The sequence below is a fragment of the Priapulus caudatus genome, unplaced genomic scaffold (assembly GCF_000485595.1).
Source record: "Priapulus caudatus unplaced genomic scaffold, Priapulus_caudatus-5.0.1 Scaffold648, whole genome shotgun sequence".
Classification (NCBI taxonomy): domain Eukaryota; kingdom Metazoa; phylum Priapulida; class Priapulimorpha; order Priapulimorphida; family Priapulidae; genus Priapulus; species Priapulus caudatus.
This window is the reverse complement of record NW_014577709.1, coordinates 87,759-99,567: the sequence shown is the minus strand read 5'-3', so window position 1 is coordinate 99,567 and position 11,809 is coordinate 87,759. Positions and strand designations below refer to the sequence as shown.

General features: G+C 42.8%; 2 protein-coding genes across 3 annotated transcripts in view; one reads left to right on the top strand and one right to left on the bottom strand.

The window, feature by feature from the left end:
• Positions 1–7,398: 7,398 nt before the first annotated feature.
• The window catches only part of LOC106812438 (SNF-related serine/threonine-protein kinase-like), a 55,974-nt gene continuing 51,563 nt past the window's right edge, over positions 7,399–11,809 (bottom strand). The window contains exon 5 of the mRNA XM_014816323.1: positions 7,399–7,972. The gene's annotated coding sequence lies outside the window, so the exon portion shown is untranslated. The remainder of the gene's footprint in view (positions 7,973–11,809) is intronic.
• The window catches only part of LOC106812439 (mitochondrial import inner membrane translocase subunit TIM14-like), a 4,829-nt gene continuing 1,530 nt past the window's right edge, over positions 8,511–11,809 (top strand). Inside the window, exons 1-3 of one of the 2 annotated variants that reach the window (XM_014816324.1) lie at positions 8,511–8,623; positions 10,230–10,268; positions 10,986–11,114. In XM_014816324.1, coding sequence (XP_014671810.1) covers positions 8,621–8,623; positions 10,230–10,268; positions 10,986–11,114 — 171 coding nt within the window. In that variant the 5' untranslated portion in view covers positions 8,511–8,620. The remainder of the gene's footprint in view (positions 8,624–10,229; positions 10,269–10,985; positions 11,115–11,809) is intronic. The other variant, XM_014816325.1, reaches the window with a different exon arrangement.

Here is an 11,809-nt window from a genome sequence, read left to right as displayed (position 1 = left end):
GCCAACGGCCATTGGTGTCACATTTTGGCCGCACGGCCTAAAAATTAAAGAGGTGACAATATTCCTGTATGTAGCCAATTTATGTATGTATTTTCAAGTAGATGAACAAGATAACGTAGAGTTAAACACTGCGGCCATTAAAATTTACAACATTTTCAAAACATGAAAAAGTGAAGCCATAGCTGTAACCTCTGTAAATTTTCAGGCTTATTTTTGTTCTTAGATTCAATTTCCGATTGCATTTCTTGAAAAACTCCTGAGCAAATACCTTACACAGGTGTTTAATGCAATGCAGTTGAAAATATATGTGAAAAAAATGTATTAATATTCACAAGGGGTTAATAGATCACACAATATAATTTGTCATTATAAACCCTGACATTAATACGGGGTAAGCTATCTTTTGTCATCGAAAAATTTAAATTGGTTGATTTTAAATATTATTAAAAATATTAAACAAACATAACAGGACTACTTGCCAGTGATGAAGATACGAACTTCCCATAGTGTGTAACGTAGTTTTACAATACTGTACAATAAGTTAGTTTACGAGTCAGCACAGCGGAGTGGCGCTAGACTCGGGGTTGGCTGTTAGTGGTTAATCTATGAGATCAGAGCCGTTCGCCGCATCTTGTGCGGCGTGGACTTTGATGTTGGCCTTCTTTTACTTGCTCTTCCTGATGTTATAGGGGTTATGGTTAAACGTGTTTTAAATGTTAGGGGCTTTCGTTTAGGGTCATTGCGTAAGCCGGTGGGAAATGGGAGGTTATGACGACCGGTTCTGGGAGAACGCAAGTGACCTGACGCCGGCCGGCACGCCCGCTGCGCATGTGCGCTTCAGGGATGGTAGGGTTTTGCGGGGGAATGGGCTTAGGAGAGATGAGCGCGACAGGATGTAGGGGTCGAGAGTCTGGTTTGTGGCTCCGCGGGATAAGCACGACGCCATTTCTTTGTCTCTCTTGCAAGATGTGACTACCCTGTGATGCCAGTTTATATAAACTTTATTCAGTTTGCGATTCCTTCTTCATCATTTTCTACATCTAACATTAAGTTCAAGCGATCTACAGGTTGGATACAAATACCAAGAGTGAGACATACGAGCATTTGATTTACAAACATGAGGATTCATCCAATTATACAGGTTAAATATTGGCGTGGTTCCACAGTCAGATTGATTGCAAGCTGCGTCGCTTGCGTGCTCTGCATTCCACAGAGCAGCACACCGCGTAGTTGGTCTGCTGTAAATCCATGCCAAAGATTTCGCCAAGCAGTTCGCTGAGATCATCACAGTGCGAGCACAAGACACGTACTTTTTTGATTGCATTGAATGCACTCGTCATATTGGAAATGACGAGGTGCCAGTTATTTTTCATAATCGACAGACACTACGATGAGACGTATAGGTAAATAATATTTAGACGAATTCTGTCGATATTTCCACGATCCGAGATCTAGCGTTAGGTTTATCGAGAGATCTCTAACAACCTCTTTAACCCCGCACCACTCTATATTCGCACTACATTTCTGCAAGTCATGATAGAGGTTTACAAGTGATCGAATTTTGGCCCTCCACTGCCAACTGCAAGCCGTCTGCCAACTCTTAGCATCGAGTGGTTTTCGCCGTGTTACTTAACAATCGCCCTGGTTCAGCCTTAGCCTAATATCCAAGAGCGTCCTTAGCTTATTGAATGCGCAGCTTGCTTATCTTCCGCCATCTGCTGTCAGCACCTCGATCAGAACCAGCGGTGCGTTTTAGTATTTTTCGCTGAGTCTGAACTGCGCCTCGAGGCAGTGTTAACATTTTTCGAGACTCCGCAGCTTCTTTCTGATGTTCCGCTAGTATCGTTCCTCGGCCGATGCTGTCTAATCAGACACCGACCTAGACACACTGTCTCGAACGATTCGGTTCGCCTGCCGAATGAACCTTTTCTGTCTGTAACGGAGCATCGTGAAAGCTTCCACAGTATCTGATCGCCATGTGGGTTTTCCGGAAGCCCAGAGCGGCTCATCCGGTAGAGTCTAATCCTTCCTGCCAGGGCAGACGACATTACTTCTATTTTCTCCGTGTTCTTTTCCGGTTATTTCGAACAGCATCTTTGTTAGGTCTCCTCCTCCCCTGATCTCTATAAGAATAGAAGTCTTCTATACCTGTTACAGTTGTATTTTCACTTTATATCGTGTCACAAGTTTAAGTAAGTTTCTGTCCAAATAAGTTGTCAAGTTTATTGACGCAATATTACTTTCATCGCACAATTCATAAACAATGAGCTATGTTCACACAGTTAACTTTCCCGCTGTCATTATAAGGCTTAGCGATTATTTTATTAACCTAACATATTATACACATTATATTTAAGGAACAAACAACAAAAGTATGAAAATGGTCAGTTCTGGCGTCATCTGGAAAGTTTTTTTTCTTTCTTGCGGCACCGAAAATAATTATACTCATATGTGACTTATTCACAGTTTTATTGGAATAAATGTATGACATTATCTCACCGCGATAGCTGTTTGATAATTCTCTCACGTGGGTAGAGAACAAGTCGTTTAGGCTGCGAAATTCGAATTGTCCGGTCGACAATTCATGGGCAGAAGTAGACCGCTTTTCCGCGCCCTGCTTCGGCCACAATGCTCACCGCTGCTCTGAGTATCTAAAAAAACAGTCAGTGGATACCAGAGACAACCCTCGGAATCTTCTGCCGAGTTGATTCTAAAAAGTCGCGGTACCGCTGCCGTTACAATGATCTATTATTTAAAATGTAGACGCCGTCATCTTGAAACCACCAAGAATGTGCTGAGGTTATAATTTTAGTTATAACACTATTAAAATGTTTGCGTCTGACCCATTTATCCTTTTAATATAATGAAGACGTGTTCCATGCGTGGACTATGCTATTGCAACACGACAATGAAAGAAAAAAGCAGAACCCAAATCGCGATTGCGCCACGATTTACAATCGTGAAAAAAGCGTTACCACTGCTACGCATACCCAGCTGCCGACTTTAGATCTTCTGGCTCAATTCTTAATGCATTACTACGGTGCGTCAAGCGTCGTTCCTCGATCGCCTCGGCCAGCCTCTTTCCTTATCTCGCTAGACGCCTTTAGCACTGAGTGACAGGCACAATTTGCTAACTCATTTGCTGTGCCACAGCAGCTTGCCGCCTCGCAGCACGACCCCTGGCTGACCTTCCACCGTCGAGAGGGCGCCACGCGGGATGGAGCTCTGGTCGGCCGAATTGACCACCATCTGCGAGTCAGTAGGCATGTTGCTGTCTGCCTTGGCAACTGGCACGCTCCGCAAGCGCGTTTGCAGCGAACCCTGTTCAGCCGGGCGGCATCGGTGTTACCCGCCGCTGCGCAGCGGAGGACGCAGGGAATCCCCCTCGTCGCCGACAGAACATGACTCGCCGCGCACTCTTGCCGTAACGACCGTCGTACTGCCTGCTGCGTCGCTGCCGGTGACGACGCCGAGGGCGGCCGGCGGTGGTGCCGGCCGACGACGGGTGTCGACGGCGCGGGCACGGGTCTTGCCACCATTCGTACAATGTGGTGACCGCAGCGTGGTGGAGCGCCCTTCAGCTTGGCAGCCACGCGGGGCATGGCGGGAGGGGGGCAGGCACGGAGCCGTGTAGCCTAGGCCTGCGCCGTGCGCGGCGACCGCCCGCCGGCGGCGAGCCGAAGTCTGCCGACTAGGCCAGGCCAGCCATCATCGTGCTTCACGAAGTCGGTGCTCTTGACGGTGGGGAAGTACTGGCAGCAGCAGTTAGAGAGTGTAGGTGTTGCCCCTTACGGCACGGCGTGCTGCTTCCAGTGTGTGTCGATTCACCTCGCTCAGTTGCACCGAATTTAAATCTGGCACAGTTGCATTGTGTACACTGGACGACAGAAATACGCGGGCGTTGGCAACGCGGCAAAGATGGCGTCACGGCTCGGTTTTCGGCGACGGTTACGTAAATTTGTTACGATATACGATCGTGCCTGCAACATGTCTTAATCGTAATGCATTTAACCACAGTTTATGAGCAAACCAAGTTATTGGGTGAATTCTATACTTATATTTGTGATATTGGCATTACATAACGCTTCTACAAACTGAAAGTCTTGAGGATTTCAAAAAGTAAAGGCACATAGGCGAGTCGTTGAGAATTAAATTCGAATTGACTTCATTACGATATTTTATGGGATTGTAGAGTGTGTAGTACAACTTGTTGACCCTACATATGCGTTAAGTTTACCTTAGATTTTTAATTATGAGAATTATATTAGAATATGAGTGACACACCCTTCGTGTGTCTGTTGTGGTTGCTCGAGCATGTGATGGAATTTTTGCAGTGTGTTACTCGCGACCAGAAGGCTCGTTGCTGTACATACACATATAGCAAGGCTATCGCGATCGCTCGCCCGTATGTGTCACGTTCTTAAATGCCTTCCTAGGACAAATTGCAAGCTGGTTTATTTTGAGTTGCGCAATTTGATGTCGATGGCGCCATTTATTGCCAATAACTCAATAAGAGAAAACACACTACAAGATTAAACATCCACGTAATAAAGTATTCTACAACTTTTCTGGCGGAAATAAATCAAACAATAGAAATGTATGTAAAATGCATTTTTTGTGCCAATAAAAATTAACCAAGGTAATAGTATGACCTATGGACGTGAATCTTACCTTAATTTATGAGAATGTTTTGCATGCAATTTGCAATACAGTAGCGAAAGAAGTTAATAGTAAAATCAAACCTTAGTAATCGAGTCACAATAGCAAATCTTTTTCTTGAGTATGACCATCGTTTTTAGCGCCATCTTCAAGAATGCACAATTGTCATATGTACCTTAGGGTGTGTTGTATTCGAGGAATTTCTGGTTGGAAAATTGCAAAAAGCCAGTCAGTAACAGAGCTTGCAATGGTCATTTAATAATGCACAATTCACAAATTTAGAAATCTGCACTCAGTTTTGGAGAAGCTCTACCTCCGTGATTGTGCATGCCGATGTTTGAGCAATAATACCTTAAAATGGCACCTATTAATAGTAAGTAAAAATTAACTTAAATTACATTTAAAGTACTTTTAAGGTGCTGCTCAGATTATTGCTTGCGTCCTTGTTGAACAGAACTGTGTCACCAATTTATTGGTATTTTATGATCTACTTGGAAATATACATATGTATGCGTTTATGCAGCACTGATGCAATGCCAGCGATCTTATTCACACAAAAGCAACTGTGATCTTTACCATTGTTAGAGAAGGCAAAGCAATGTATATATGCTTTCCATTTTTGATACCAATAACAAACGAGCACAAATTCGACCAAGAAATTAACAGCTCAGCTATCCATTTTCGACATTGCTTTATCATATAATCTTCAGAATGATCAAGTTTTTACAGACTTTTTTTGACTGTGTAAAACTGCTGCCACCTACGGCGATGAACGTATACGCATCTGTCTGAGTATCTATACCATACGTGGGGTAATCTACCTTATCACACAATTCGGGCACTTTAATGGCCTTTGAACTCTTGTGGTAATCTCTGATGTGTGTATCCACCAAACGTGTTTGTCCAAGTCACGCAGAGTTATTAAAGGTCTCGTTGGCATTAAGTGACAGGGGTCACTAATCAACCAAGACTCCGTTCTCTTATTTACCGGGATAGATCTAGTTCCACCCAAAGATAAACTCATGCTGTGAGCTTGTATGAATCCATTACTGTTGAATTCCTGCGTCCGAATTATTAGCTGCAGTCGATCGATTTCACATGTCGATTCATGTCATAGTTAATGATTACTATTCCTAGAAAATGAGCAACTAGCCCACATAAGCTTACAGCTGGAAACCACAGGCACTGGCTGGAATGTCTTGAACAATAATAATATAATGATGGTAAAATGAAACACAAAAATGTATTCCACTACCAAAGTTTCTCTACTCTCTTCGCCAATTAATATTTATTCGTAGAGAATAGTTCCGGTAAATCTGTTCAATTCTATCTTCTGCAACACACAAGTTGCCACGGGCTCACGAACTGCGGCCTACCGCTTGCTCAAACAACAGGTTCCTATAACAGAGCCGGATCTGGCGATCGATGTAGCAGAGTATTCTCTGGCTGGTTTCGCCCTGAGCGACTGTTCTAAGGTCGCCAGCCCCAAAAAAATTATGAATATTTTAATAAATCTGCGGCATGACAGGCCACTAGTAGATACTATTATTTATATTCTGGCAGGCCTGCAGGCCATTTCTATGACGGCTGGATTGACGTCACTTCCGCTTAGCAACCCGTCCTATTGTACTAAGCAGTTGTTGGCTCATTATTTGTTAGTGATTCTCACATGCCACAAAAATTCAGCCAGACATGGTGCATGAATGAGTGGTCTTATGGTACCAATTATTTTCCTTGGTGGGGGGAGTCTGTGGTACCCCAGGCCCCCGGCTTTAACAAAGTGGCCTACTGTGCGGCCTGATATTTCACGCTATATTTCCGGGCATGAACGATTTTCCAGTCGGCGCCCTGGTTCTAGATATAGTCTTAGAAGGCTCTTATATTTCTGTTGTTTGTGCTGCTGTGCATGCGGTGAAATTGCATATGTTCAAAAGAGCATTTGAACGGCATTTGCGGGTATTATATTTAGTCAGCCCAAAGAATACATGAACATTGACATTAATTGGTAGTAAATACATTTTCAGTGTTTAACTTTTACCCTATTTCATATCTTGAAACGTTCTCTCAAAGTGCCTGTGGTCTGACTAAAAACGATCAGTCGACACTGAAGACAATGTCACCGTGAATTGAATGGAGTTTAGAGTGGTATGGCAGTCAGTTAAGACAGTAATCAGTATCATACTAAGTGCACATGTCGCACATTGCGAAAATGCATTGGGGTCATCCTAGATACAATAATGTATCCCAACAAGAGTGGGGTTACAACGCGAGCCTTATTCTTTTTCTTTGGGGAGCCCCTGAGTGCATTCACTTCAGTGGCTGTTTTATGTGTGCGCTTTTCGAAACTTACAAAATTCCAAAACTGCGGTTTTATTCGTAAACTACGAAATTTCTCCACTATCCTGGGACTTACTATGTTATCACAATACTCTGTTATTTAATAACTATTATAACTGTTACAAAAAATTTCGAAGGTGCACGAGCGAGCGGCAATATTTCGAGCACCATTTCTGTTGACCTGTGATGTACAGATTCCCAATGCGCATAGCCGATAGCGTTCGGCTAACTTCGTCATGACTGACAGCAGGCATCCCATGATACATTCGATCTTGGAGCCAAAGTTTACAAGAAAAAACTAGGGCTAAGGCTCGCTCTGATTGGTCTGATTGTTTGTGAATGGCGAATGCGATTTACTAAAGTGGAATGAAGCGGGGTTTCTGAAAAACAATCTTTTAAGAAGTGAATAACGATTGAAGTGAATATTCACGCACATCAGTAGCAAGGTAAAGCCATGTAGAAGGGAACGGTAGGCTTTTTTACCCGCCGATACTGGCGTACGAGGCACATTCGCAGCGCATGCATTTTGCATGCGATCTCACGAAATTTCAATGCACCCCGTTCTGTCCCAGTATAACGCATCTAAAATATAAAACGTTAACTGAGACAGAATTATTCGGTCTAAATGCTAACATCCCATTCGTTCTGCTCTTCAGAACAGACAGAATCGATAAAATAATTAAAATACTCTGCGCGTGTCCCGCGCATTAAGAGTGGGCGTGCTTGCTCCGTATACGTCCTAGCCTATCCACCGACCGTTTAACTCTAGTACTATAGACCTCGTTCGACATATGCCGTGTCGAACAAGGGCTATAGTTCTAGAGCTACCGGCCATTGTAATGCGTCGACGACGAAGTGACCAAACGAATCAAGAGCAGCTGCTTCACTTATGGCCGTGGTAGCGTCAGTCGCTGCTGCGACTCATTCCCTGTGGTGGTTTAGTTCTGCGTAAGAAGTCGGCGACCGATCTCTCAAACTGCAAGGGAACCAAAGACATGCGATCGTCAGAGACAGGTGTGGGAATTAGACACGGGTAGCTATCGAAACAATCCTTATCACGATACAGCCTTCACGAAATGTAGGAGTCGCTCACACGCAGTGTATTACTCAGGCCTAGTAGTAGTATTAGTAATAGTAGTAATAATTAGTAATAGTAATTACTAATTAGTGTACTATAACTATAACTTGAAGTTGAGACTAACTTGAGACTTGAAGTTGAGACTTAACTTGAAGTCAAGACTAACGTCAGTAACGAGTAACGTTACGACTACGACTACGAGTAATTAAGTTTCTGACCACGCAGCGTCTTGCTTTGGCTACGCTACCCAAACACGCTAAAGGCACACATCAACCCACACACTGTTCCGACTATAGCAGCTGAGTCTATATATAACGCACCTAATCAATATTATTTATATTGTTCTTAGATCGTGACAACGTTACAAAAGTGATTTTACATGTGATTTTACAACCGAATGGTATTTTGTTAGTGTTTATTGCGCCCTCTAGCGGATCGCTATATCTCCATGTGTAAAATTGTTTTCTGGCGAACTTGCGGCATCCTCGTCGAATGTCATTTTAAAATTTATAATGGTTTTAATGTGTACTATCGTCCTGTAGTTCAATGGTGAGTTAAACGTTCAAAATAAAACGGCAAAGTTATGGGCAGTCGTATGTAACAGTTTAGTTGCAATCCTACGTTGTGGTGATGCACTGATGGAATTTTACATGCGTTCTTGGACACAGCCACAGGCACTTTGAACGTCTCAATAAAAAAAAATAATGCCATGGTAAATAAACACGAAATGTATTTACTACCAAAGTCTTAATGTTTTTCTACTCTATTTCGCCTATAATCACCTGTAAATGCCAGTCAAATGCTCATCTGCTCTGTGCACAAACCACGAATAAGAGAGCAGGTAGGAAAGCCTGACAGAAAAATTCGCTCGACGCTCGCTTCATTTCAAACCTTCACAGCACGAATACACATCCAACAGCTTCCATCTTGGTATCTATGTGTACATAAATGTTCACTTGTTCGAATTATAACTGCCCTTTGTCCTTACCTACTCCTGCCAGAGATATCTCGTGAAATCCTAACGGCGCTACTTTCGATCGATTGCTGTAGTTGTGTGTGTGTGTGTGTGTGACGTCATGCCCGCACGCATTATGCTTGGTTTGGCGGGCCTCGAAGCGGAGGCCGGCAGCAGCTCATCCCGGCATGCAATGCGCCGCCATTACTCGTGTATAAACAGACATCTCGTCCTCTTTACACTTACTTTACATTTTTACGGAGAGAACATTCCCTGCAGGATTTCACGAGATATCTCTGGCTGGAGTAGGTAAGGACAAAGGGCAGAGTTATAATTCGAACAAGTGAACATTTATGTACACATTATATACCAAGATGGAAGCTGTTGGATGTGTATACGTGCTGTGAAGGTGTGAAATGAAGCGAGCGTCGAGCGAATTTTTCTATCAAGCTTTTCTACCTGCTCTTTTATTCGTGTTGTTTGTGTACAGCGCGGGCGTGCGGCGTACTTGTGTGTTGCAGATGAGCATTTGACCGGCATTTACAAGTGATTATAGGTGAAATAGAGTAGAGAAACATTAAGACTTTGGTAGTAAATACATTTCGTGTTTATTTACCTTTTTTTTTTATTGAGACATTCCAAGTGCCTGTGTTCTTGGAAGTTGTATCGTATGTAGGCAATATAGATACAATAATGTAACCCAACAAGAGTAGGGTTACAACGCGAGCCTATTCTTTTTTTTGGAGTGATTCAATCAGGGTGGTTTTATGGTACGTTTTTCAAGACTAGACCTTCCAAACTGGGTTTATTCTAAACACGAACCTTTCTCCGCTATCCTGGTACTTACTATGTATCACAATACTATGTATTAAACTAATATAACCTGTTACAAAATTTCGAAGCGACGAGCGGCGATACTTCGAGCGCCATTTCTGTTTGGCCAAACAAAAACAACAACCAGTCCAATTTCAGACCCTTGTGTTGTAGTGGTCTGGGCTTTAAGAGGAGGTAAGGTAGTTTGTGGGGCAAAGCTAGCCCGGCCAGGCTCTGTGACTGAGCCACGTAGTGAAAAGCGAGAAGCTAACTTGTGGCTAGGGTAAAGCATACACTAAATGTCTAGGTGTAAATCGTGATTATGATGGCATCATGGCTGTTTATCCCCCACGTCATGAATCAGTTCAACTTCAGTTCCCGTTGCAGGTAGGCCGCGTACCAGGCGCTGGTCGGTTCAACACCAAGGTCTGTAATAATTCGGCAAAGATTCCGTAATTCATAAAATTTGCTCCCCTGGTCGTTCTATGGCTACTAATAAAATGCACCTTATATATTTTGCACATCATTTTTAAAGACCACCTTTACTTGGTATCTTACTCGTGATTTATCTCTCGTGGCGAGTCAGTCGTAGATTTGCATTTGTCTATGATTGGTAAGAATCGCTTGATGAAACACTAAAGTTTTAATTAGAACTTGTGCATGTGCTAAATCATTGCTTATGAGTTACATTATTGACTTCAATAAATAGTTCCCAGATCATGTGATAAGCCCTGTGGCATTCATATAGCAGGTGTGTGGCCTTGCATAATTCAACTGCATGCAAACATATGCATATATATGAACAACATATGAACATAGTAATAGTATTCATATAATATGCTCATAATACAAATGAATGCAGTTGGTCAAGCGACATTTATGTTTACGTGTGCAGTCCAAGAAAAATGTAGTGGTCAACAAAAAGGTAACCTGTTTAACCAGCGAAGTTCCTGCAACCCTAGCATTTTTGGTACTCGGCTGAAACTTTCAACTGCTTTTAATTGTCATGTTGTAAGTTTTGTAATCATGGGAAAATCATTTTATTACAGATCAAATGATTGGTTGTTAACAGTTATTGTTTAAGTTTGCAATGCATGTACCAGAGTTTGACTACAATTTAGTTATTTCCATTTGATTTTGCAGTCGGCCTCATTAATTGCAGCTGGTCTTGGCTTGGCAGTCGTTGGGTTTGCAGGCCGCTATGCTCTCCGTTATGGCCGCGTAGCTCAAGAGGTTATGAGACAACAGATGGCAGCACTGCCCAACTCTGCGGTGAGTATGTTTTATACACGTGAGCTGTTCGACAAATCGGCTTTTGAATATCAGGAGTTAATAATGACAAATGTCATAATTTGTCATTATTAACTCCTGATATTACATGCAAATGCAGCATAAAAATATTTATTCGACTTTTTTGCGCCGCGAGATGGCGCTGCCAGTCAGTTACGTACGCAATTTCGTCTGCTTCGCTGTTCGCCATCTGAAATCTACAGGAAAGCGAAATTCCTCGTTTAATTTCTCTTCTAAATTAAAGTGCTATAAGTGATGTTATTGCGTACCGTAGTATACGATGGATACACCTCTACGTGCGAATCCATCGATGGACGTTTTGTAGTTGGTTTATTAGTTGTTCAACGATGCAGACACACTACGATACGGGCCTATGGAAGGCGTTGCGAATTACGAGAATTCCGAAAGAGGGAGAGACAGCAAGTCGGACCAATTAAAAGTAAGTCTGTTTAAGTATTTTTCTTCTGTCCGTGACGTTTCGCACTCGTTTTCACGCGACATCGTCTCTACCGAGTGTATATATCGGGGCACATTGTGCGGCGCTAATGAGTTGAGAAATTAAAACATTCCGACACCTGTGCCCCGCTAAACGAGTCTACCATCATCAAAGTTGAGCAACCGCCGCTTAAGTGCTCCCGTTTTAAGTCTCCACAGAGCATTGCGAGAGAGCAGGGTGG